This window comes from Staurois parvus, unplaced genomic scaffold (assembly GCF_062004578.1).
Source record: "Staurois parvus isolate SC_StPar_1 unplaced genomic scaffold, SC_StPar_1.0 ptg000114l, whole genome shotgun sequence".
NCBI lineage: Eukaryota > Metazoa > Chordata > Amphibia > Anura > Ranidae > Staurois > Staurois parvus.
Genome location: NW_028317910.1, coordinates 8066951 through 8093297, shown reverse-complemented (window position 1 = coordinate 8093297; position 26347 = coordinate 8066951). Strand labels below are relative to the sequence as shown.

The 26347-nt window shown below is 43.1% G+C and overlaps 1 protein-coding gene across 2 annotated transcripts in view; it reads right to left on the bottom strand.

Moving 5' to 3' along the window:
• Positions 1–26347, bottom strand: part of SLC25A18 (solute carrier family 25 member 18) — a 73801-nt gene continuing 47454 nt past the window's right edge. For both annotated transcript variants that reach the window (XM_089671845.1, XM_089671844.1), the window contains 9 exons: positions 21259–21326; positions 19709–19831; positions 14780–14835; positions 14079–14169; positions 12080–12198; positions 9082–9226; positions 8848–9002; positions 5439–5514; positions 1–2849 (listed from right to left, as the gene is read on the bottom strand). In XM_089671845.1, the coding sequence (XP_089527971.1) occupies positions 2708–2849; positions 5439–5514; positions 8848–9002; positions 9082–9226; positions 12080–12198; positions 14079–14169; positions 14780–14835; positions 19709–19831; positions 21259–21275 (924 nt within the window). In that variant the 5' untranslated portion in view covers positions 21276–21326 and the 3' untranslated portion in view covers positions 1–2707. The remainder of the gene's footprint in view (positions 2850–5438; positions 5515–8847; positions 9003–9081; positions 9227–12079; positions 12199–14078; positions 14170–14779; positions 14836–19708; positions 19832–21258; positions 21327–26347) is intronic.

Genomic DNA, 26347 nt, shown 5'->3' with positions numbered 1-26347 from the left:
CAGATTTGAACAATGTATTAATTGATCTTAGACATTGACTAGTTATATTGCGTACTAGACTTTTAAAATCAAGTAGTTTTACAGAAATTCCATAAAAAAAGTTTAACAAAACTATACAGACCAAAATTTACATTTAAAATGGACGTTTTTGCACCTTTACTGTAAACAAAGGACAGTCTGTTAGCCCAGACCTGGTGCCCTGCAGCTGGCAAAAATCAGGTTGGCTTATACACAAGGACTCTGGAGGAGGAGCAGAAATTGACAAATCCTACATGATGAACCTGACCAGATGTAAAGGGTGACAAGAAAGGTGCGATACTGCTTCTACTTTCAAGTTTATGGTGTCTAACAGTATTCAGCCTATTGGTTCTGTGCTAAAAAGTGATAACGTGCAGCTTACCCATCCAGTGTGTATGAACACAGTTGTAATAAGTGATTGGAAGGCATTGCTGATAATTTTACTGTAATATCTTGTAGTCAAAGGGAGAGGTACAGGAGCAGCTGCAGTACAAAAGATACATAGATAAAACCTACCATGGATCTATTTGACCTGCCAGAACGTTTATCGTTTAAAGTCGAACTAAATTATTTTTTTTTTAGTTTTAAAATAAAGTGGGAAACAAACAGTTGTAACCACTAAGTGTTCTCTTAATGTATGGTGAAACAGTTGTCAATGGGACAGAAGACAAGAGAAAATCTCAATAATGGAGCCCCAGATAACAGTAAAAACCTAGCAGGTGCTTTAACCATTTCACATTTTATCAAAAACTAACCAACAAGTATTTGGATTGACATACACATTACTGCACACATACTGTATGTGTGCTGCCCAGACCTGCTTTGCTCTAAAATCGCACAGAAAAAGAGGGTTACTACACTTTTCAGATCCTGGCTACATTGGTGATACCCACCCCAAGCTTTCACGTCAGCCTACACAAACCCCTTCCTCTCCTGCTCTACAGTGCAGCCACTCCCATTGCAAGCCTTATTTCAGCTTTTAACTGTTGGCGCTTTATAAAAACTGTATAATAATAGTGTGTGGCAAGTCAGGTTAAATATTGACTTCAGGTAATGCCACTGGTTAATACGAAGCTTCTGTAAGAATCCCAGGGTGAAATAATAGGTGTCTTATAAAGCAAGTAAGAACCTTATTAATCTGTTAAAAAAAGCTTTTACTACAGCTGAATATAAACCCCAATAAAACATGGCAGCTAGAAAGTTTGAAACAAATTAACTGATATGGGGCAATGCAGGTAGCTCTTAATAAATAAGGCCTGAAATGACTGGTCATCTGATATATCTTGCTGTAAGATAAAAGGCAAAAAAAATATTTTCTAAACACATAAAATAGAAGCAAATTAATTTTAAACAGCTTCTATTAAAATATACTTCTAAAAAAAATCATAGTCTAACTGCAAATTAGGCACCTGAGCAACTTGTAGGAAGAAGTTCCATTGTGCAAAGATTGGCCCTTACGACATGTATTAGTAAAACCATAAACAACATTGGTGAATAAAGAGTATTAGGTGATGGAAAGACAGAATTAGGCTGAAATTTGCAGGGTTTGATGACTATAGTAAGTTCCTGTGTAGACCTTCATATGACACAAAGGGGCCAACTTGCAATATATTACTACCTGCAATAATCGATTTCTGCCACTAGATGACAGTATTGCAAATGTTCTCTTTCAGTGTACAGTCACTGAAAATTCTAATCAGTTAGAAAAAGAATATATTAAATGTAAAAAATATCTATACGTTGGATATATCAAGTTCCATCCTAATTAACTTAGCATTTCATTTTTACCACAGTGCATCCAACAAGGCTGCAGGATTCTGTTCAGCCTAATAATACTAATTATATTGCCAATGACTGCGGTTGAAAAATAATTTCTTTCCCAGGATCAGTATAAGGAACTTGCTGCAATAATTAGAACTGAATTAAAGTAGTCAATAGAAAAAGCAGCAGCCCAGCAGACTCTACCCGATAAATTCTAACACTTAACATTAAGAGTGGGAACCCCTCATAATGCACACAGCACATGTGCAGCACTAGAAACAGCACAGGGATTGGGGGGACCCCTTATAATGGTCACAGCAGGTGTGAAGACCTTGGAACTCGGTGCATGGATGATGAAAGCCCTTCATAATAGGCACTGCAGGTGTGCAGACCCAGCATTTCAGTGCAGGAATAGTGGGGACCACCCATAATGGGCACAGCTGGCATAAAAATCCAGGATTATAGCGCAGGGATGGTGGGATCTCCCATAATGGGCACAGTGGGTGTTCAGGCCAAGGAACTCTGTGTGAAAATCAAGAGTTGCCAAACAATAGAAGAGACTGTCAAGGGGTTATAATGCTCCAGCATTCAACAACCAATTAAATATGTCTTTTGGGTGGATTGAGCATTTGCTTGCAGAGGTCCAGGCTGAGTATTTGTAGCAGTTAATAAGCAGAATAATCAAATGAGAAATTAATGGGTTTTTTCATATTTAAAGTGATGCAGCTGCAGATCGATAAAATGGCTCCACCTCTGAATAGGCTGCTGTGGATTGTTTTTGAGACAACAAAGTTGAAAGTGAAAAAAAGTCTCTTCTAAAACAGAAGCTACTGGATGGCTCCATCTCTTCTGGGTAATCATTCACAGTCTCAAGAATGTTCTCTTGATGTTTGTTTTCTATGAGAGATTCCAGATTTCCTGCTGCTATTTACTTGGAATATCCCAAAATAAATTCACCTATTCCAATAAAATACACAACTTGTGCTATTCCAAAGAGAGGGGCGATGACCAGGGCTCTGCACCAGGCTCCCTTCATGAATGCCGATGGACCCTCATTCCTCCAGATCTTCCTATAGAGAGAAGGGAATAAGATAGCAATTGGTATGAGAAAACACAACTGCTCTCCTCCTGTACGGCACAGGATTAGCACTTCTATTCTCCTGTACAGTGTTTGATTACTATCACTCCTATTCTCCTGGATAGTGTGGGATTGCTGTCATTCCTATTCTCCTCCTGTACAGTGTGGGATTGCTGTCACTCCTATTCTCCTGTACAGTGTGGGATTGCTATCACTCCTATTCTCCTGTACAGTGTGGGATTGCTATCACTCCTATTCTCTTTCTGTACAGTGTGGGATTTCTATCATTCCTATTCTCCTCCTGTACAGTGTGGGATTGCTGTCACTCCTATTTTCCTCCTGTACAGTGTGGGATTGCTGTCACTCCTATTCTCCTCCTGTACAGTGTGGGATTGCTGTCCCTCCTATTCTGCTCCAGTACAGTGTGGGATTGCTATCACTCCTGTTCTCCTGTACAGTGTGGGATTGCTGTCACTCCTATTCTCCTCCTGTACAGTGTGGGATTGCTGTCCCTCCTATTCTCCTCCTGTACAGTGTGGGATTGCTATCACTCCTATTCTCCTGTACAGTGTGGGGTTGCTGTCACTCCTATTCTCCTCCTGTACAGTGTGGGATTGCTGTCCCTCCTATTCTCCTCCTGTACAGTGTGGGATTGCTATCGCTCCTATTCTCCTCCTGTACAGTGTGGGATTGCTGTCACTCCTATTCTCCTCCTGTACAGTGTGGGATTGCTGTCCCTCCTATTCTCCTCCGGTACAGTGTGGGATTGCTATCATTCCTATTCTCCTCCGGTACAGTGTGGGATTGCTATCACTCCTATTCTCCTCCTGTACAGTGTGGGATTGCTATCACTCCTATTCTCCTCCTGTACAGTGTGGGATTGCTATCACTCCTATTCTTCTCCAGTGCAGCGTGGGATTGCTGTCCCTCTTATTCTCCTCCTGTACAGTGTGGGATTGCTGTCCCTCCTATTCTGCTCCAGTACAGTGTGGGATTGCTATCATTCCTATTCTCCTGTACAGTGTGGGATTGCTGTCACTCCTATTCTCCTGTACAGTGTGGGATTGCTGTCCCTCCTATTCTCCTCCTGTACAGTGTGGGATTGCTGTCCCTCCTATTCTGCTCCAGTACAGTGTGGGATTGCTATCACTCCTATTCTCCTGTACAGTGTGGGATTGCTGTCCCTCCTATTCTCCTCCTGTACAGTGTGGGATTGCTATCACTCCTATTCTCCTGTACAGTGTGGGGTTGCTGTCACTCCTATTCTCCTCCTGTACAGTGTGGGATTGCTGTCCCTCCTATTCTCCTCCTGTACAGTGTGGGATTGCTGTCCCTCCTATTCTCCTCCTGTACAGTGTGGGATTGCTATCGCTCCTATTCTCCTCCGGTACAGTGTGGGATTGCTGTCACTCCTATTCTCCTCCTGTACAGTGTGGGATTGCCGTCACTCCTATTCTCCAGTGCAGTGTGGGATTGCTGTCACTCCTATTCTCCTCCGGTACAGTGTGGGATTGCCGTCACTCCTATTCTCCTCCAGTACAGTGTGGGATTGCTGTCACTCCTATTCTCCTCCAGTACAGTGTGGGATTGCTATCATTCTTCTTCTTTTCCTGTACAGCATGGGATCACCAACACTCCTATTCGCATACTGTATGGCATGGGATCACCATCACTCCTATTTGCATACTGTATGGCATGGGATCACCATCACTACTGGTCTGTATGAAGTTGGATTATCGTCACTCTGTACAGTGTGGGATTTCTATCACAAACCAGATCTGTTACAAACCAATATGCAGTTTGTAATCGCTGCTTATCCCTTGAGAATTTAGCACAGTTTTCCAGCCTGTTGTAATTGGCAAAATTTTTCATCTAAATGCACCAATTAAAATGACTGACAATTTTTAATTTTGTTTTTAAATAACAAACCGGTTTATACTTATTGGCTCTGTGCAATGGAATTGCACAGAGCTGCCGCCAAGCTGCCCTTCTCAGGTCACATGCTGGTGCTCTTGGCTTCTCCTCTCCGGCGAACACCCCTATAGGAAGCTACTTCTTATGAGGGCACCCATGCAGGCTTGTTCCCAAGCCCCACTACCTGCGTCTGCAGCCACAGACAGCGGTACTCAGACCCACCCCCGCTCCCTCATCACTGAATGCACAGCAATAGCTTCTGCTGCCTCAGTAAAGCCTGTGGGGCAAGGAAGGTAAGAGCTACAGACAAGCACTGCGCTGGATCAAATGAGGGCTCAGGTATGTAAAAGGGGGGTGAAGGGGCAATACTGATGACTAAATCTTTTGTATCTTAATGCAAGGAATTTAGGTTTTTTATCCACTTTAAGGGTGTATCTAGAGCCACAGAAGCTGCTAAGAGTGCTATTGGCCCTTTAATACTTCACAGGGCTGCCCTTAGGTGACAAAATTCTATTGATACTTCCTCTATTTAACAAAGTCTACCTTGCCCTTACTCCATGCAGCCTTCCCTCTGACATAGCTGTGCCTTTCTGGCAAAACATGGCAGGATTTGTAGTTCCTTTGAAGATGGAGGGCTGTAAGTTCAGTGTACTTGGTAAAAGCTTACCTGGCGCAGTCAACAATCCCATGATACGTATCTTCACCGATTCCCTTTTTCAGTGTCTGTATCCGCGTCTTTAGCACTGAAACAGATTTCATATTTATACAATTATAATGTCTTATTTATTAAAGTATTAAAATAAAATATCTAAAGCCAACCCATGGCAGTACACACTAGGGGATTTTAAGCACCATGCTTTTCAGGGGTATCAGGTCCTCAAAAGGCACATGCAGCCCAATGGTTAACTGAAGGAGTTTGCACACCAGGCTAACAACACCACTGCCAATTGCAAGGCAGTGGTTTAGAAGAAAAGTATGGCTTACTGAAAAAAAAAACCCATTTATACTCACCTAGGTGGATGCAGCATCAATCCAATGCTATATCTGTCAATCACCAGCTCTGTAGTGAGTACTGAGCGATCAAACACCATTGATCGCTCAGCTCTTCCTTCTGAGCAGAGAGCAATGACTGTCAGTCTCTTGCACTCTGCTCTGCCCCCCTGATGCTCACTGGAACGCTGGGCTGCGGAGGGGGCAAGAGGCTGGCTCAGGTTCTTGGCTGATCGCTGAGAGGCTGAGCCAGGTGCCAATCCAGGCTTCTGAGTGGATCCCGACAATATGGTTGGATCTTTTCAGAGCCTGCACCGCCTCCGTGACGTCAGAACTAACTTCACTCCTGCAGTTAGCCAAAAAAGCTTTGGCTATACTTCTCATTTAACATTGACAGTCTATAACTGAAAGTACTGTTACTGGTTGAATCTACAAGTAAGAAACTTTAAAAAAAAATATAGGTTCACAAAAATTATTAGCTTAATGTGTATCTAAACCAAAAAACAAAATTGTATTATACAACTCTTTTCTGGTCCTTAAATGTGATATATTCATTTTGGATTTTTGAGCCCTCCTATCAGTCTTGAACAGTTGTACAGGCTCCTTTCATGTACTGCAGTTGCTTTCACTGCACACTGTGAGCTTCTCAAAATGTGCATTAAAAGCTACAGCAAGTCAGATAGAGCACAACGTGGCTAGAAGACGTCCAGCATCTCATTTAGCCCTTTCCTCCCCCATCCCCAATACAGTCTGCCTAGAAGCACCCACTCCACCAGACTGACATCCACTCATAAAGGTGAAGCACAGTCTGCAGCTCTGGCTGGAGAATGACTGTGTTTGTGATGCAACTGCAGTAGAGGCTGTTGTAACAAAACATACAGCAGCCAGTGTTACACCACCCTCCATCCACTAGGGGGCAAACTGAAAATAAGGGCTGCCAGAGACTCTGGGAAGAAATGTGAAGGATTGTGGGATGTATCATTTCTACAGAATCCAGTGTTAGCTTCAGACTCTAGAGGATTTCAACTCCCAGCAGTACTGTAGTGGAGAAGGAGTGTTGTAACTATCTTGGGCTGAGAGGGGAAGTTTTTCAGAGGAATTGAGGTTGTGAGCGGACCACTGCATCAAAGTGACAGAGAGATGTAGTGGCAGTCATTCCAGAACATCGGAGGGCATCCTGGATTCTGGTTGAGCCTGCTGCCCAATTGAGAAGCCGGAGGCTGAGGACACTGATTGGGATACACTTTGCCAGCAAGCAGAAGGAAATCCCCTTCTGACACAGAGTGGTGATAGGCTGCTGGACAACCCTGTACTATACCTGGATAACAGATATACAGAATTGTCTGCAAGAAATACAGTGGCAGTGCCTGCATAAGCTCTTAAATGGAGTGCTCCACCATAACGGTTGGGCCCCAACAAACTGGATAGCAAAAGAAAAACAGAAGCATACTAATTATTATTGATATATATATATATATATATATATTATTATTATTATACAGGATTTATATATCGCCAACAGTTTGCTCAGCGCTTTACAATATAATGGGAAACAATACAGCAACAATACAGTTCAATACAAGAGGGATAGGAGGGTCCTGCTCCTTGGAGCTTACAATCTAGGAGACAGACAGACAGATCGATCCTCCGAGTTAGGGTTTTCCAATTATAACAATTATTGTTTCTGCAGCATATTACACCTATTGCTTAATTGTTTCAGTAAATGTATCTTACAGTTTCATCATTGCAGTATAATTATTTTACAGTTTATTCATTACAGTATATTTCTTCTTTATTTACCCTTTTGCAATTTACTTTTTCCTCTTAGTTAACCAGTTGCTGTGTCATTCCTGGTGTCTATGCACCTTGAGTCTTTGGGTGTATATACAGTTACCTGCAGTATACATTCCCCACCTGGTCAGGTGTGTCAGAGTGCGTGCCACTGTTCACAGAAACAGGGGACTCAACACATCAAGCGGCTCCTGGGGGGTAAACTCTACAAAAGGTATATTGATATACCTTTCTGTATGTGTTTGCAAAAACACATCTGAAGTCTCCCAAAAGCATGTAGGATAATGTGTTATGGTCTGATGAAACCAAGGTTGAACTTTTTGGCCATAATTCCAAAAGATATGTTTGGCGCAAAAACAACACTGCACATTACCAAAAGAACACCATACCCACAGTGAAGCATGGTGGTGCCAGCATCATGCTTGGGGGCTGTTTTTCTTCAGCTGGAACTGAGACCTTTGTCAAGGTAGAGGGAATTATGAACAGTTCCAAATACCAGTCAATATTGGCACAAAACCTTCAGACTTCTGCTAGAAAGCTGAACATGAAAAGGAACTTCATCTTTCGGCATGACAACGACCCAAAGCATACATCCAAATCAACAAAGGAACGGCTTCACCAGAAGATTAAGGTTTTGGAATGGCCCAGCCAGAGCCCAGACCTAAATCCGATTGAAAATCTGTGGGGTGATCTGGAGGGCTGTGCAGAGGAGATGCCCTCACAATCTGACAGATTTGGAGTGTTTTGCAGGGAAGAGTGGGCAAATATTGCCAAGTCAAGATGTGCCATGCTGATAGAGTCATACCCAAAAAGACTGAGTGCTGGAAACACATCAAAAGGGGCTTCAACAAAGTATTAGTTTAAGGGTGTGCACACTTATGCAGCCATTTTAGTTTAGTTTTTTATTTTTACTTCCCTCCACATAAAAGATTTCAGTTTGTTGTTCAAATGAGTTGTGCAGTTTATAGGTTACATTAAAGGTGGAAAAGGTTCTGAAATGATTTATTTTTGTCTAATTTTTTTTACATCACAGAAACCTGTCATTTCAACAGGGGTGTGTAGACTTTATATCCACTGTATAAGAATGTGCATGTGAAACACACTGGCTTCCATGCAAATATTTTCTATCTGTATCGCAGTCATCAGCACTGAAAGATTTAACGCTCAATTCACTAAGCTGTAACTCAATTATTGTTGTGTGTTATATATCATATTATTGTTTATATCAGACTTCATTGCTAAAAAAATCAAGCATTATGGCTTAGTTTTTGGGACAATAAAGTCTTTGCACTCACCATCGAGTGGTGTCACTGCAACGGCAGCCACAGATCCAGCAATGCATCCCGAAATGAAAGAATGGTAAAATGGCGCCTTTTCATGGGACGATTTTTGTCCCAATTTGTTGAGATTGGCGAAGAGCGGAAAATAGATGATGGAGAATGGGACGTCTCTGTTTAGGAGAGAGAAGCATTATATTTTTCAGAGCTGGCATTTTTTACATCAGCACAAAGGACTGTTTTTTTTTTTACCTGAGTAGTGTGGCCCCCAGACCCTTGTACACTCCAGAGACGCCTTGGGTACGGAGAAGGTCTCTCGATATCCGTAAGGCTGAGGGCCTTTGGGCAGACTGAGGGATGGTCGCCTTTCCATCACCAGCTACGACTCTCTGTGTTGCTGCAACAGTAAAGTCCAGAGTTCAGTTGTAGAAAGCACAATGATCACCATATTGTTCCCTTAACACATATTCAGTTTTTCAATCCACCAGGAACTAGTGATTACTGCAGCAGGAGTCAATTTGTGCCCAGCACTTTGGTGTAGTCGCTAGTTCCTAGTGTATTAATGACCTTCATTTTGTAATGAATATTGATTAAGGTAATTGTAGCTGTATTTGTGCACTTGCGACAAAACCAATTAAGTACTGTTCATAGTACTTTTTTAATTTGCCCTAACATAATTTTTCAAGACAAGCTTTTGGGGTGTACCCCCTTCTTCAAGGTCCAAGCAGTATGAATACTGAATAATGAATACAAAGTGTTAGCAGAATGTTAAAGTAAGACAATCTCTGAAGGAAATAAAAAAAAACAAATGTACATAGAAATCAATTAAACTAGTATAGTTAGTAAGAGAAGACAAGGAGAGATAGCTATAGACTGGGGGAGCTAGGTGTTACAGTCACGGGGGGGGGGGGGGGGGGGGCGTAAAACGGTTAGTGTTTTAGAAAACCCAGGTCTTGATTTAGGCCATTATCTTTTGTGTCAAATAGAGCTATCATTCTTAGTTCAAAAGTTTTTTCCTTTCTGTAAGAGTTTTGAAATTCCCTTTAACTAGTTGCCGACCGCAGATAGCCGAATGACGGCTGCACTGCGGCCGGCCAGTTCTGAGTGGACGTCATATGACGTCCTCCCAGAACGCGCTCTCCTGGGGCGTGCACCCGGCGATCTCCGTGATCGCTTTGTCCTACGGACACAGCTGATCACGTGATGTGGTAAAAGGCCAATCACAGCGGCCTTTTACCACGTGATCAGCGGTGTACAATGACACGCTGATCAGAGGGAAATGCAAGTGCCGGTTCTCGGCTGCACTTTCCTCACGCTGTCAGATCGTGAGGAAAGTACTGCCGAGAACCGGCAGTTGTCAGAGTGGGGATCGGCACCGATCATCAGGGCACGGATGATCAGTGCCCTGATGATCGGTGCCCAGCAGTGCCACCCGCAAGTTCCGCCCACCTGTGCCCAGCAGTGCGCCCACTAGCTCCGCCCACCTGTGCCCAGCAGATCACCCACCTGTGCCCAGCAGTGCACCCACCTGTGCCACTCTGCAGTGTCACACACCTGTGCCCAGAAGTGCCACCTACCTGTGCCCAGCAGTGCCACCCAACTGTGCCCACCCACCAGTGCCGCCCACCAGTGCAGCCCAGCAGTGCTGCCAGTCAGTGCCACCAGTCAGTGCCCAGGGGTATTGTGCCAGTCAGTGCCGCCAGTCAGTGCCCAGCAGTGATGCCAGTCAGTGCCGTCTATCAGTACCCATCATCAGTGTCACCTATCAGTGCCGCCTATCCGTGACACCTCATTAGTGCTGTCTATCAGTGCCGCCTATCCGTGCCACCTCATTAGTACTGCCTATCAGTGCCCTTTAGTGCTGCCTATCAGTGCCCATCAGTGCCGCCTATCAGTGCCCATCAGTGCTGCCTCATCAACGCACATCAGTGAAGGAGAAAAAATACCTGTTTGAAAAATTTTATAATAGAAACAAAGAAACTTTTTTTTTTTTTCAAATTTTTTGCAATTTTTATTTATAGCGCAAAAAGTAAAGCGCCCAGTGGCGATTACATACCACCAAAAGAAAGCTCTATTTGTGAGAAAAAAATGATCAAAATTTCATATGGGTACAATGTTGCATGACCGCGCAATTGTCAATCAAAGTGCGGCAGCGCTGAAAGCTGAAAATTGGCCTGGTAAATAAGGGGGTATAAGTGCCTGGTTAAGAACTAAGACATTAAAGTGTTACTAAACCCACAATAGTAAAATCAGTCTGTATATATTGTACAGCGCTGAGCAAACCCTTTGGCGCTATATAAACTCGATGTAATAATAATAATAATATGCAGTAAAGCATGCGTGTTATACTCACTGTGGAACTTAAGAGGTTAATCCTCTGCACTGTGTAAAAAGACTGTTTGATCCTGACTTCTCTGATCCTCACCTTCTTTCAGTGTCCCCCTCTTCTCTCCTGATAAGACATATTGTGTGGAGTCACTCTGCACAAGCTCAGTTTGGTGTGTATTGCTAGAGAGGTTTTTTTTATTTATTTGTTTCTTGGGAGAGTGCATGTGAACAGCACAGGGCCAATCAGCACTTGCCAGACAGAGATCAGGGGATCTGCATCCTCCTAGAGCAGAAAGAAAACACCTCCTACAAGCTTTAACCAGTGCTCTGCTGAACACTGATAGAAGTCACAAGACTGCTCTAACTGCTGATGATAGAAGGTATTTAGCAGTTTATATTTACTAAAATAATTGCATGTCCATGTTCTGTGTACTGTGGGAGACCAGATATAGTGAATGCAGGGTCCTGGGTTTAGTAACATTTTAAGGGAATTCCTTGGGGACCCCCAGATCACCAGAACTAGTGTCCCCCTTGGAAAATTTTCCCTCTATTTCTTTAATGGAGACAACCCAAAATCTGGGGTTTTCTTTTACTTCCACTTTCAATGATATAAGTAAACAGGACAAATAATAAGTGTACATCTGCCTAGTGGGGGCACAGACAGCAATAAAAACCGAATACGTGTACTAATCTCTCTGGATTCGGATGTGAGAAATTATGTCCCACAGGTGTGCAGAAACTGTCTTCCCCATGTTCCTTGATGGTGTGTCTGTGCAAGTTCATCCTTGTTTGTGACTTTGGTCCTAAAACATTGTGTATTAGTACTGCTTGGACCTTGAAGAAGGGAATACACCCCGAAAACTTGACCTGAAATGTTAGTGCAAATAAAAAAAGGCATCTGCTCTCCCATACCCCAGATTACCCAGGCGTCCTGCGTCTTGCAGCTGGATTTTTAGCATCTCCATAGGGGACGTCACCACCACTTGACAGGTCCCAGCCCCACACCCAGCCAACATTTCTCGGAACAGCGTCAGTTCCTTTCTGCAACCATAAGAGGGAGTGACAGATCAACAGGTTATATCAGCAATATTTCATTTACTGCACTATATTAGAAAGCAGAACAGTAAAGGGGACAAATACAAAAATATATAAAATATAAACAAATAAAATATTGTAAAACAGAAAATCATAAAATGATAGAGACATAAGGGAGCGGAACAGAGCAGAGAAGTTCCAGCATAGCCTACAGTTCAGGAATTTAGAGACAACCCAAATAAAATGCAGGCTGTTGAAAGAGTGAGGAAAAACAATCTAATTTTTTTCTGCAATTAAGAATCACAGTTACAAAGTTTATTTCTAGATTTGATGTAGAACTGAAATTGTAGTTGGGAAAAAATAGTGCGCAGCCATAATAGGATGGCCAGTTTTGCACAGGATGATCATATCACTGTTGGGAGGTGTCATATTATGGTGATGGGTCCTTTAAAAGTCTGAGGCATCCCTCATTTTTTCGGGACAGTTGTCCATAAAAATGAAATTTTGGACTGAAACACTAAGAACAGAGCAAATACTAGAACCAGGGAAAGCTGAAGAGTGACACAGAGTAGAGAAAAGCTGGACAGAGCAGAAGAGAGCAAAAAGGGATTAGGACAGAACAGGGCAGGCAATAGCAGGACAAAGCAAAGCAGAGGAGAGAAACACAGAGCATAGGAGTAGGGAACAGAACAGAGCAGAGGGGATCAAGGAGGAGCAGGAGAGAGAAAGACAAAGAAGAGGAAAGTAAAGCAGAACAGTACAGAAAAGAGAAGCAATACAGTGAGGACAGTAGAGAAAGGCACTTTAGAAAGGAGCAGGACAGAACAAAGTAGAGGGGAAGAATGCACAATAGTACAGATGTGAGCAAGACAGAGCATAGGAGATGAAAGCACACAGGGGCCGTACTGACCAGAGTAGGAGGAGAAGACAGCAGGAGAAAGCCAAGAGGGAAACAGAACAGCAGAGGAGAGAAGAGAGTCAAGCAGAGGGGAGAAAGACAGAACAGAGTAGAGAACAGCAGGACAGGGCTGAGCAAAGGGGAACAGGACAGTGCCGACAAAAGAGGACCAGGACTGTGTAAAGGAGAGCAGGACCCTGGGATCATAGCAGAGCATGAAGGTGTCAGGACAGAACAGAGAAGAGCAGGACAGAGCAAAAGAGGGAAGGGCAGGACACAACAGAAGAGAGCAAGACAGAGGAAAGCAGGACAAAGCAGAGTAGAGAAGAACAGGGCAAGGCAGAGGTGAGAGAAGTAAGACAGTGAAAAGGAAAGGGGAGTGGAATAAAGCAGAAGAGATCAGGGCTGAGCAGAGGAGAGGACAGAGGACGAGCAGATCAGAACAAAGAAGAGGCCAGGAAAGAAGAACATTGCAAATGATGGTAGGACAGAGCAAAGGTGAGGAAAGAAAAGCAGGACAGTTCCGAGAGAAGCATAAAAGAGCAGGGGGAAGTGGGACACAGCAGATCAAAGCAGAGAAAAAAAGAGTAGCATAGTGCAGAGGACAGCAATACAGTGTGGAATACAGCATGGCAGAGCAGAGGGTAGCAGAACAGAGAACAGGACAGAGCAAAGAGCACAGAAGAGGACTGAAAAGCAGGACAGTTCAGAGAAAAGCAGTAAAGAGCAGAGGGAAGCAGGGCCTGGGCACAACAGATCAGGAAGAGGTAAACAGGACACAACAGATCAGAGCAGAGGAAAAGAAAGTGCACAGGACAGCAAGACAGTGTGGAAGACAGCAGAGCAGAGAGGAGCAGAACAGAGAAGAATAGAGGAGATCAGGACAGAGCTGAGCAAAATGAGCAAGACAGAATAGAGCTTAACAGAGCTGGACAGTGAAGAAAAGAAGAGAGCAAGACAGAGGAGATTAGACTGTATTAAACCATACCCCTCTTGAGAAAGAATGTTTCGAAAAAAGTCATTAGCTGCCAGTTTGATTGCCTTTTCTGGAGTCACAAGTGTTAGATTTACAGCCGCACCTGTCATTGATGGACAAAAGGTAACAATTATCACAAATCGCAGTAAACTGCATATTTTAAAAATTGTTTATGTAATAAGGACAAAAGAAGAAAACATAACATACACCTGAAGCATAGTCGTGTGGATAAAGTTGTGTATAGATATATGGATATAGTTGGGTGTAAATTTGGTTGTTTTATATAGAGTTTGAACAGAAGAGATCCTTTTTTGCTGACATTCTGGGGAATTTTGCAGATTTTTACCCCAGTGCAGCCTTTTTGCTCTTGAAGTCTAAATCCCAGCATGTCACACCTGGCAGCCAGTGACAGCTTAGACAAGCTGGGACTTGTAGTTCTTTGGCAGCCAGTGTTGTTCACTTTTGCCCTGGCTGGGGAAAGTGGATAGTACCTGTCTCATATTAACATGAGTATTTATGAGTAGAAAATGTGGAGCACAAGTTGTGCGACAGCGAATATAACAGATAACACACAGGATGAGATCACAAGACTGCTAAATGTTGCATCACAGCCCTTGACATTTGCCCTGCAAGGCCTTGTGGGACTCCTCTGGGCCTTTGATTTAGTAAAACACATTGCAACATAAAACTTTGATCTGATTCCCACCCAATACCTCTGTACATTCCAAAGAATCCTTCTGAGCGAACCGTCTTTATGAGGCAGTCAAACCTGAGAGAGGAAGAAGGGGAAAGAGAGGCAGAGTGGGGGAAAGAGAGGGAGAGTGGGGGAAAGAGAGGGAGAGTGGGGGAAAGAGAGGGAGAGAGATGGTAGGGAGAGAGATAGTGGGGAGAGGAAGAAGGGGGAGAGAGAGAGAAAAAAAGTGGAGACGGAGTGGTAAGGTACAAAGGAGAGCGAGGAAGTGGGATGGGGAAATGGGGAGTGTAGAAAAGGGATGTCAGAGAAAAAGGAATACAAAAAGAGAGAGGTGAAAAAGGGGGGATAAAGAAGGACAAGAGAGAAAAGAGAAAGTGAGGGGAGAAGGGGGAACACATGAAAAAAAAGTAAGAATGAGTAGAAGAAAAGGGAAAGAGAGCGGGTATGAAAGACAAAAACATAGATGTATATAGTTGTGGGGGCGGGGTGAGAGAGGGAGAGGTTAGAGGGAAAGAGAAGGAGGGGATAGGAGGAGGGAAACGGAAAGAGAAGTAGATATAGGAGGAGGGAAATGGAAAGACAAGTAGATGATAGAAGGAGGAAAACGGAAAGACAAGTAGGGGAAAGGAGGAGGGAAACGGAAAGACAAGTAGGGGATAGGAGGAGGGAAACAGAAAGACAAGTAGGGGAAAGGAGGAGGGAAACGGAAAGACAAGTAGGGGATAGGAGGAGGGAAACGGAAAGACAAGTAGGGGATATAAGGAGGGAAACGGAAAGACAAGTAGGGGATAGAAGGAGGGAAACGGAAAGACAAGTAGGGGATAGAAGGAGGGAAACGGAAAGACAAGTGGGGGATAGGAGGAGGGAAACGGAAAGACAAGTGGGGGATAGGAGGAGGGAAACGGAAAGACAAGTAGGGGATAGAAGGAGGGAAACGGAAAGACAAGTAGGGGATAGAAGGAGGGAAACGGAAAGACAAGTAGGGGATAGAAGGAGGGAAACGGAAAGACAAGTAGGGGATAGGAGGAGGGAAACGGAAAGACAAGTAGGGGATAGAAGGAGGGAAACGGAAAGACAAGTAGGGGATAGGAGGAGGGAAATGGAAAGACAAGTAGGGGATAGAAGGAGGGAAACGGAAAGACAAGTAGGGGATAGAAGGAGGGAAACGGAAAGACAAGTGGGGGATAGGAGGAGGGAAATGGAAAGACAAGTAGGGGATAGGAGGAGGGAGACGGAAAAAGAAGTAGGGGATAGGAGGAGGGAGAAAAGTAGGGGATAAGAGGAGGGAGAGAGAAAAGTAGGGGATAAGAGGAGGGAGAGAGAAAAGTAGGGGATAGGAGGAGGGAGAGAGAAAAGTAGGGGATAGGAGGAGGGAGAGAGAAAAGTAGGGGATAGGAGGAGGGAGAGAGAAAAGTAGGGGATAGGAGGAGGGTGAGAAAAGAAGGGGATAGGAGGGAAAGCAAAGAAGGGGATAGGAGGGAAAGCGAAGAAGGGGATAGGAGGGAAAGCGAAGAAGGGGATATGAGGGAAAGCGAAGAAGGGGATATGAGGGAAAGCGAAGAAGGGGATATGAGGGAAAGCGAAGAAGGGGATATGAGGGAAAGCGAAGAAGAAGGAGATAGGAAAGAGAGAGAAGTAGGGAACAGGAGGGAGAAAAAAGTAGGGGATAGAGGGAGAGAAGAAGGTGATAGGAGGAAGAGAGAAGAAGGTGACAGGAGGAAGAGAGAAGAAGGTGACAGGAGGAAGAGAGAAGAAGGTGACAGGAGGAAGAGAGAAGTAAGATATAGGAGGAGAGAGAAGTAGGGGATATACAGGAGAGAGAAGAGAGGGACAGGAGGGATAGAGAAGTGGGGGATAGCAGACAGAGAGAAAAGTAGGGATTGGGGGGGAGAGAAGTGGAAGCAATGGTAGGGAAAGAGAGATTTTAAATAATGACTTTGACTGAATTGAAACATGGATTCATGACTAGATATGTTTATAAAAGGGCTGAAGGTTTTTTTTTTTTTACATTTGTTCGGAACCCTTCTACCCATTCGACTGTACACACACACACAATATCATCTTATAAAACACTAGTTTTATGATTGGACAGTATGCGTTTTGCACTGTCGGGGTGTGGTCTCCACAAATAGTTCTCTGTTAATAACAAACATATTCTGCTCCGTGCTGGAAGTGGTGTGAATCATCGCAGGAAGGAGGAGGGCATGCCAGCTACAAAACTCCACTAAAGGAGATACAGTTGTGGCCAAAATTATTCAACCCCCAATGCTGTAAAGGGGTTTAGGGACTATAGTGTACATTTGGAATTGTATTCAGAATCAAATCCTACAAGGACGTTGTAACTACCCAAATGCAACTAAAATGACATCAATTGTTTATGTAATACAGTAGTAAATGGTTCTTATGTGGTTTCTTCATTGCCACAATTATTCAACCCCTTAAAGACTACCACTCTGAAGAACAGAGGTTCATACAGGTGCTTTCCATCAGGTATTGAAAACACCTGTGGATGTCACCGAGCAGCAATCAAGCATAATAAGCACCAATTAGGCAGCTTTAAAATGACTGTGATACTCAGCTCCTTCTAGACATTTACTGGTGTGGTTACAAACATGGTGAAGGCAAGAGAATGGTCCAGGAAGACAAGAGAAGAGGTGATTTCTCTTCACAGGAAGGGCAATGGCTATAAGAAGATTGCAAAGATGTTAAACATACCAAGAGACACCTTAGGAAGCATCATTCGCAAATTCAAGGCAAAGGGCACTGTTGAAACGCTACCTGGTCGTGGCAGAAAGAAGATGCTGACTTCGACTGCTGTGCGCTACCTGAAGCGTAGAGTGGAGAGAAGTCCCCGTGTGACTGCTGAGGAACTGAGAAAAGATTTGTCAGATGTGGGTACAGAAGTTTCAGCCCAGACAATAAGACGCACACTGCGTAATGAAGGCCTCCGTGCCAGAACTCCCAGGCGTACCCCCTTGCTGTCTCCAAAGAATAAGAAGAGTCGACTGCAGTATGCCAAAAGCCATGTGGACAAACCACAAAAGTTGTGGGATAGTGTTCTGTGGACTGATGAAACAAAATTAGAACTGTTTGGGCCCATGGATCAACGCTATGTTTGGAGGAGGAAGAACAAGGCCTATGATGAAAAGAACACCTTGCCTACTGTGAAGCATGGTGGAGGGTCAATCATGCTTTGGGGCTGTTTTGCTTCTGCAGGTACAGGGAAGCTTCAGCGTGTGCAAGGTACCATGAATTCTCTTCAGTACCAGGAGATATTGGATGGAAACGTGATGCAGTCCGTCACACACCTGAGGCTTGGGAGACGTTGGACCTTTCAACAGGACAATGATCCCAAGCATACCTCCAAGTCCACTAGAGCATGGTTGCAGAGGAAAGGCTGGAACATTTTGGAGTGGCCATCGCAGTCACCAGACTTAAATCCGATTGAGAACCTCTGGTGGGACTTAAAGAAAGCAGTTGCAGTGCGCAAGCCTAAGAATGTGACTGAACTGGAGGCCTTTGCCCATGAAGAATGGGCGAAGATACCCGTAGATCGCTGCAAGACACTTGTGTCAAGCTATGCTTCACGTTTAAAAGCTGTTATAACTGTAAAAGGATGCTGTACTAAGTACTAAGATTGAATGTCACTTGGGGGTTGAATAAAACTGATAATGCTGTGAGCACAGAAAAGACATTTGTGGTTATTTCATTATAACTGTTATGTTATATTTGTCTGACCTACAAGTGCCTCTTTAATGTAAATGTAAGCAAGATGACTGAATGATCAAAAGCAATGTCAAACTGGCCAAAACACTCAATTTCAGTGGGGGTTGAATAATTTTGGCCACAACTGTAGGAGCATTCAAAAAAAGAATGGGCTAAATCGTACCGCACTGAGCTGCATGTAAATCACTGGAAAGTGCAGTGTGTTTTTGTGCGATTCCTACTGTGAACTGGCCCTCCATCTTGTTCTGTGAGAAATGTATTATACATTTTGGCACAACCTGCACCAGCCCCTCACCTTAATGAGTAGACCTTTAAACTATAAAAGGTTTTAAGAATGCGTGTTCTCTTCAAACTGGGAAAAAGCTATAACAGCAGGTATAAATCAGAATCACTCCATACATGGAACCATCTGACTAAAGGTCTGTATATGGCATGATTCGGATTTATATCTGCGGTTATAGCTTCTTCCCAGTTTTAAAAGGAACCTGCATTCTTAAAACCTCTTACAGTTTAAAGTTTCGTTCATTAAGGTGAGGGCATGCCCACAGCGTTTGGTGGAGCTTGCACCAAATTTTATACTACATTTCTCACAGAAAGGTGAACTGCTACTTATATGATTCACTTATATATGGACATTAATTTAGGATTTACAATTTATTGTTCGTTCAATGTTTTTGAGCACTTTTTGACATTAAGTATTCATATCTTGATTTAGTACAGTTATAATATTTGACATAGAGATCTGAGTATAGCTATATAGCTTGTTTTTCATTTTCAATAAGGCAATATCAATTTCCAATCACCATATATCCATAGTACAATGACCTCTCTTTCTCTTCTGCTGACCCCCATCTGCTCAACATAGAAATTAATGGCAACAGCTCTTCAGGTGAGTAAGGGGTGAGTGTTGCAAGCAATGTTTTGGGGAATCAAACACTCTTGCCCTTGGCCCCTGCTCATGTGACAGAGAAACATCAAACCTCCACTTCGAGTTGAAACAGCATGCAGAGCTTAACGTGAGCAACATAGGCTATCATCGCTGACCTATTTGAGAACATGCAAATTGCCTGGCTGTCATGCTGAGCATGTGGTTTCACTATGATCTTAATCTCTGACCTGAGACAAGAAAGCAGCCAGTTTGACTAAACTGGGAGCTGTACAAAGAGATTGGTGTGAAGTATACACAATATGCAGCCCCACCAGGTCTTCACCATCCACTTACATCCCACGATAGATGCCTTGCCCTTGTTGGTTCTGTAGTCGTGTCTTGGCCAGATCTATTGGGAAGACGCAGGTGACTCCCACCAGACCAGCGATGCCACCATTTATCAGTTTAGCTGGTAAGCTGTAATACAGAATGAATCATGTTAACAGAGATCTGAAGGAGCAGGAAGAAAGATAAACTTCCAGAAACCTGCAGGCCTGACACACTGCAATTAGGCTTCTATCACTAGAAAACACACCAGTTGTCTGAAGTGTGCCCCACTATCAGCTGCCAATCATCAGAAACCCCAGAATTCTGAAAAATGAACTGCAGTTCCTTCAACAACTGCCACCTGGAACTGGTCATGTCATCTGCCAACAACTGTCATTTGCTATTAGTCAAGTGATCTCCAATTAGCTGTAACCAGCAACTGACCAAGTGACTCCCATCACTTGCCACCTGAAAATTGTCATGAGATCTCTCATCAACTACTACCTGAAACTGGCCAGGTGATCACTCATGAACTACCAATGCTTGTGTTCTCTTATTAACTGACACATGCAAATGGTTCTGTGAACCCTGCTCATCTTTCACCTGGAGCTGGATGTGTGGTCACACAACAACTAGGACTAGTCAATTGATCTCTATGTAACTTTACCCCACAACTGCACATGTGATCTCCTTTATAATAGGACATCTGCCACTGTTTTTGTGATTGCGCATCAACTGCCATCTGAAACAGTCCATGTGATCATAAATTTCCACTAGCAACTAGTTCTGTAATCTTTCATCATCTCCTGCCTGGAACTGGCCATGTGATCTCTTATCAGCTAACACCTGATCCCTCATCATCTTTAACCTGGAATTGGATGTGTGGTCTCCCGCCAACTAGGACTAATCATGTGATCTCTATGTATCTGGACATGTGATCTCCACCAGGAACTAGTCCTGTGATCTTTCATCAACTGCTACCTGGATAGGAAGTGTGATTTATCATAATCTGCAACAGGTCATGTGCTCTGTTATTACCTGACACCTGAATCTGGTCAGGTGATCCTTCAGCTGTCATGTAGAAAAGGTCCTGCAATCTCTAATTTCCTGACGCCTGGATTTGGATCATGTAACTTTGTATCATCTGCCATGCCACTCTCAATAAAAATTACAATATAAGGTTGAGGTGCAACCCAATTCCCTTGGATGGGTAACATTCAGCAGTGGTACCGCACAAAGCAAGGAGTGTCCATGTGTGCAGCCCTGAGTGACTGTATGCTCTCATTCAGGCGAGCGGTGGGGGCGGTAAAACTGCACCACATGAGCACTTACTGTTAATGTTCCCAATTCTAAAGGCAGCTATAAATCATTAGTGACAGGTACAGGTAATATACAGCATCACAATATGTGATGTAACTGGACTTCTCAGACAGCAGACTGCTGGTAATGATGACCTACAGTAAGGTGTGAAAGATAAAGGCATAATATTTTTATGTGAGCATCTTTAAATATTATAAGATTCATTCAAATGTATGGCACTGCCATATTCCATAGCACAGTACTGTAGTGTGACTGACCTGATCTTCTCAGGCATGGTGCTGCTGTTTTTCAGGATGCGTGCAGTTTGTTACTCTTGGCTGCTTAGCTGAAGGATTAAAACAAGACAAAAAAATAATGTAAAATACAAATGAAAACAAAAACAGTTCACATTGACAATATTCATCAGATCATCAATCAATTCCAAATACTGCAAAAAACACACAAAAAAACAGAATATCATTTTGTTTAGCTTATGCATCTTAAAATGTAAAAAGGTACCCGGAGATCAATCTAATTTCTTTGGTCCCTGCATGACCATACAGTCAAGAAGAATTAAAATTCCACTATAGTGAAACATAATGTAGTTGATGAAAGATCACCTTTAGTACTTGTATAAGGTTCAAACTTGTAATGACAGTTTTCTGTATATGTGTGTTTATTTCACGTGCATTTATATATATTTTTATCCACATTCACATGCAGGCCAAGTTGTTCAGCAGAATTGGCAGGGAAGGGATTGAGACAAATCATATGACACTGCTGGGGCTTACAAAAGTCAGCTCTTATTTACAAACAGGTCCATAAATATTGGGACATTGACACAATTCTAACATTTTTGGCTCTATACACCACCACAATGGATTTGAAATGAAACAAACAAGATGTGCTTTAACTGCAGACTGTCAGCTTTAATTTGAGGGTATTTACATCCAAATCAGGTGAACGGTGTAGGAATTACAACAGTTTGCATATGTGCCTCCCACTTGTTAAGGGACCAAAAGTAATGGGACAGAATAATAATCATAAATCAAACTTTCACTTTTTAATACTTGGTTGCAAATCCTTTGCAGTCAATTACAGCCTGAAGTCTGGAACGCATAGACATCACCAGACGCTGGGTTTCATCCCTGGTGATGCTCTGCCAGGCCTCTACTGCAACTGTCTTCAGTTCCTGCTTGTTCTTGGGGCATTTTCCCTTCAGTTTTGTCTTCAGCAAGTGAAATGCATGCTCAATAGGATTCCGGTCAGGTGATTGACTTGGTCATTGCATAACATTCCACTTCTTTCCCTTAAAAAACTCTTTGGTTGCTTTTGCAGTATGCTTTGGGTCATTGTCCATCTGCACTGTGAAGTGGCGTCCAATGAGTTCTGAAGCATTTGGATGAATATGAGCAGATAATATTGCCCGAAACACTTCAGAATTCATCCTGCTGCTTTTGTCAGCAGTCACATCATCAATAAATACAAGAGAACCAGTTTGACTGGCAGCCATACATGCCCACGCCATGACACTACCACCACCATGCTTCACTGATGAGGTGGTATGCTTAGGATCATGAGCAGTTCCTTTCCTTCTCCATACTCTTCTCTTCCCATCACTCTGGTACAAGTTGATCTTGGTCTCATCTGTCCATAGGATGTTGTTCCAGAAATGTGAAGGCTTTTTTAGATGTCGTTTGGCAAACTCTAATCTGGCCTTCCTGTTTTTGAGGCTCACCAATGGTTTACATCTTGTGGTGAACCCTCTGTATTCACTCTGGTGAAGTCTTCTCTTCATTGTTAACTTTGACACACATACACCTACCTCCTGGAGAGTGTTCTTGATCTGGCCAACTGTTGTGAAGGGTGTTTTCTTCACCAGGGAAAGAATTCTTCCGTCATCCACCACAGTTGTTTTCCGTGGTCTTCTGGGTCTTTTGGTGTTGCTGAGCACACCGGTGCGTTCCTTCTTTTTAAGAATGTTCCAAACAGTTGTTTTGGCCACGCCTAATGTTTTTGCTATCTCTCTGATGGGTTTGTTTTGTTTTTTCAGCCTAATGATGGCTTGCTTCACTGATAGTGACAGCTCTTTGGATCTCATCTTGAGAGTTGACAGCAACAGATTCCAAATGCAAATAGCACACTTGAAATGAACTCTGGACCTTTTATCTGCTCATTGTAATTGGGATAATGAGGGAATAACACACACCTGGCCATGGAACAGCTGAGAAGCCAATTGTCCCATTACTTTTGGTCCCTTAACAAGTGGGAGGCACACATGCAAACTGTTGTAATTCCTACACCGTTCACCTGATTTGGATGTAAATACCTTAATGCTGACAGTCTGCAGTTAAAGCACATCTTGTTCGTTTTATTTCAAATCCATTGTGGTGGTGTATAGAGCCAAAAATGTTAAAATTGTGTCGATGTCCCAATATTTATGGACCTGACTGTATATTGTTCAAGCCTTTTTTCAAAAAGAAAAACATAATGGTTGCAGTTACTGCTTAAAAAGTGGAACTTCACTTTCTCAATCAACACTGACTACTTCTAATCCTTATGCTGTTAGCATTAGTAAATAGATAGGATAGGAAAGTATATCATATTTGCTTGTTATAAACTTTTTTTGCATTTCATCAGTTACTTCCTGGTTTCCAAATCACCTGCACATGCTCAGTTTGGTGTGCATTGCTAGTGAGTTTTTTTTTTTTATTGGGAGAGTGCATATGATCAGCACAGGACCAAACAGTGCTGTCCAGACAGAGGGTCAAGGGTTTCACATCCTCCTAGAGCAGAAAGAAAACTCCTCCTACAAGTGCTCTGCAGAAGACACAAGACTGCTCTAACTGCTGATGAGAAAATGTATTTAGCAGTTTATATTTACTAAAATAATTGCATTTCAATGTTGTGTATACTGTGGGAGACCAGATATAGTGAATGCAGGGTTCTGGGTTTAGTATCACTTTAAGGATGGCATGGTTCACATAATCTTCTGTTTGTAGCAGCTGCAAGATTGTTCTGTATTCATGTTTACTACTGACTGTGACCGAGTGTTTGAAGTGTCTCTGAAGAAGATTGGCTTGGTACTGTGCTGCCAGTTTTGACGCGGATAAAAGTCATCCTAAAAGAACAATTTTGTGGCTCATTTCTCTATAACCTTTACTCCTGAGGAGCCACATGCTATATTTTGGCAGGATGACAGAACATCAGATGCATCTGGGAGGACAGTGATGGTACAGCTGGGAGCTGCTTTGGAGTTCATTCCCAAATTAGTGCCTAAGTGCACTCTTATGCATTCACGTCAGCCCACCCTTAGAAACCTAAATTCTGTGCCTCACCCATGACTCTCACATATACATGTGTTAACAATCACCCAACTCGCCTTCACCTATAGGGTTACTCCATTGCTGCTCCCCAGAGCCATATCATTTACAAGGCAATCCTGGGGAGCAGTGGATGCTGAGGGCCCAGCTACAACCTTTATACTTCTGCAGCAAACGGAGAGGATAGTGAAATTAGTGAAAGCTGTGCACCTGACTGTCACTACTCAAGAAATAATGTATTCTAGGCAGTTGGCAGGTCCAGGCCATAGAGCAGGGAGCAGCCTTGGGCCCTTCAGTAGGAAAGGGGCACAAAAAGGACAAAACCTGCACTGCTAAGATAGATGACAACACATGGGGGGGGGGGGTGCACTTTGGCTTTTTTTGCGTTTGGGTGATAAAGAACCTTGTCCTGGCATTGACAGTTGCTGTCTGATGGGTTCAGTACAGACAATATTGATAGGCAACTTATTGCAAATCATATTAATGCCAGTTGAACAAATGAGGAAGGGGGGGGGGGTGTTGTTACCTTCCTTAGGTTCCCATTTCCCCTTAGGCCATCTTTGCTCCTGCCTCCCTAATAGTTGCATTTGGTACCTACTGGAGACAATTTGTCAATGTGACAATGGTATAACAGAGGCTGATAACATTGCCTGTGATTCTCTGGCTGTTTCTGACCCCACAGGTGGCGATGGGTTGCTCCAGAAGTCAGAGGTGCTTACCACCATACAGCCTGGTGGAAGATCTTCCTGTGAGTGAGATGAACCATTTTCCTTGGAGTGAGGTAAGGGGCAAAGTACACTAAGAGCATTAAAGGTTAAATGCTCGTTTACATCTAGGGGACAGGAAAATCACGTTAACTCTAAATACATGCTGTTAGGTTCATTGGTTCCTATCTAAAATTGGCCCTAGTATGTATAAATGTGAAGTGAAACAAAAAGAAAGCGCACCAACCTTGCGCATTACCTCAATAAATCATGATTTTATTAAATTGAGAAAAATACTCACAAACAACAAAATAAATCAAGCATATAAGTCCTCAAAGGAACTTTAGGAGTGTAGAGCCTGTGCAAGCTCTGATGAAGAAGGGACTCCCTACGCGTCAGCCATACTTTGAGAGACGACCCCTGCAATGTGACTCACACAGGCTCTACACTCCTAAAGTTCCTTTGAGGACTTATAGGCTTGATTTACTTCGTTGTTTGTGAGTATTATTCTCAGTTTAATAAAATTGTGGTTTATTGAGGTAATGCGCAAGGTTGGTGCGGTTTCTTTTTGTTTCACTTTTAATACTGGTCGGGCTTCCCCAGCCTTGTTTAGAGCTGCAAGACCTTCTATGCATTGGTCGTCGAATTTTTCAAGTTCTGTTTCCATCCATCCACCCTTGCTCTGGGTCATAGAGCGCAGAAGAGGTCGTTTCTGTTTCTACTGGCATGTATGAATGTGAGTTAGGGGCCTTAGATGTACACTCCTTCAGGGTTAGGGACTGATGTGAATGTACAATATATATACGTGTAAAGCAGTGCATAAATTGACGGCGCTATATAAGTACCTGTAATCATAAATAATAAATGTGTTACTCCTCTCCCCCAGTAGATGGGCACACCCCTATTCTCCAGCAGTGAATGTTCATCAGTGTCCTCACATCCAAGCTCTGGAGTGTAGGATTTAATCCTTGTTGTGCAGGGACAGACCCAATACAAGGGAAAATGTTTACATTTCCTGGAGTTCAACTTTAAGTGTACGCAGGAAACTACAGAAGAGGGCAGATAGAAGACCTGTCACCCTGCACAAGGAGAGAGCAGCAGTGAGAAGTCTTTATTACAGGAAGTTCTTGCAGAGAGGGAAAGTTTCACACTGGATTACTGCAGAGATCTGGAAGAAATATAAAAAGCACACCAAGATTCAAGGAAGAATACTTGTGATTTTTGTACTTAGCCAATATTTGCTTATCCTGGAGTTCAGCTTTAACACTTCCACGCCCTATCCAAAACTAAGAAGAAAACCATTTTTGATTATACATACACAGTATTTCAAATAAGTGTCA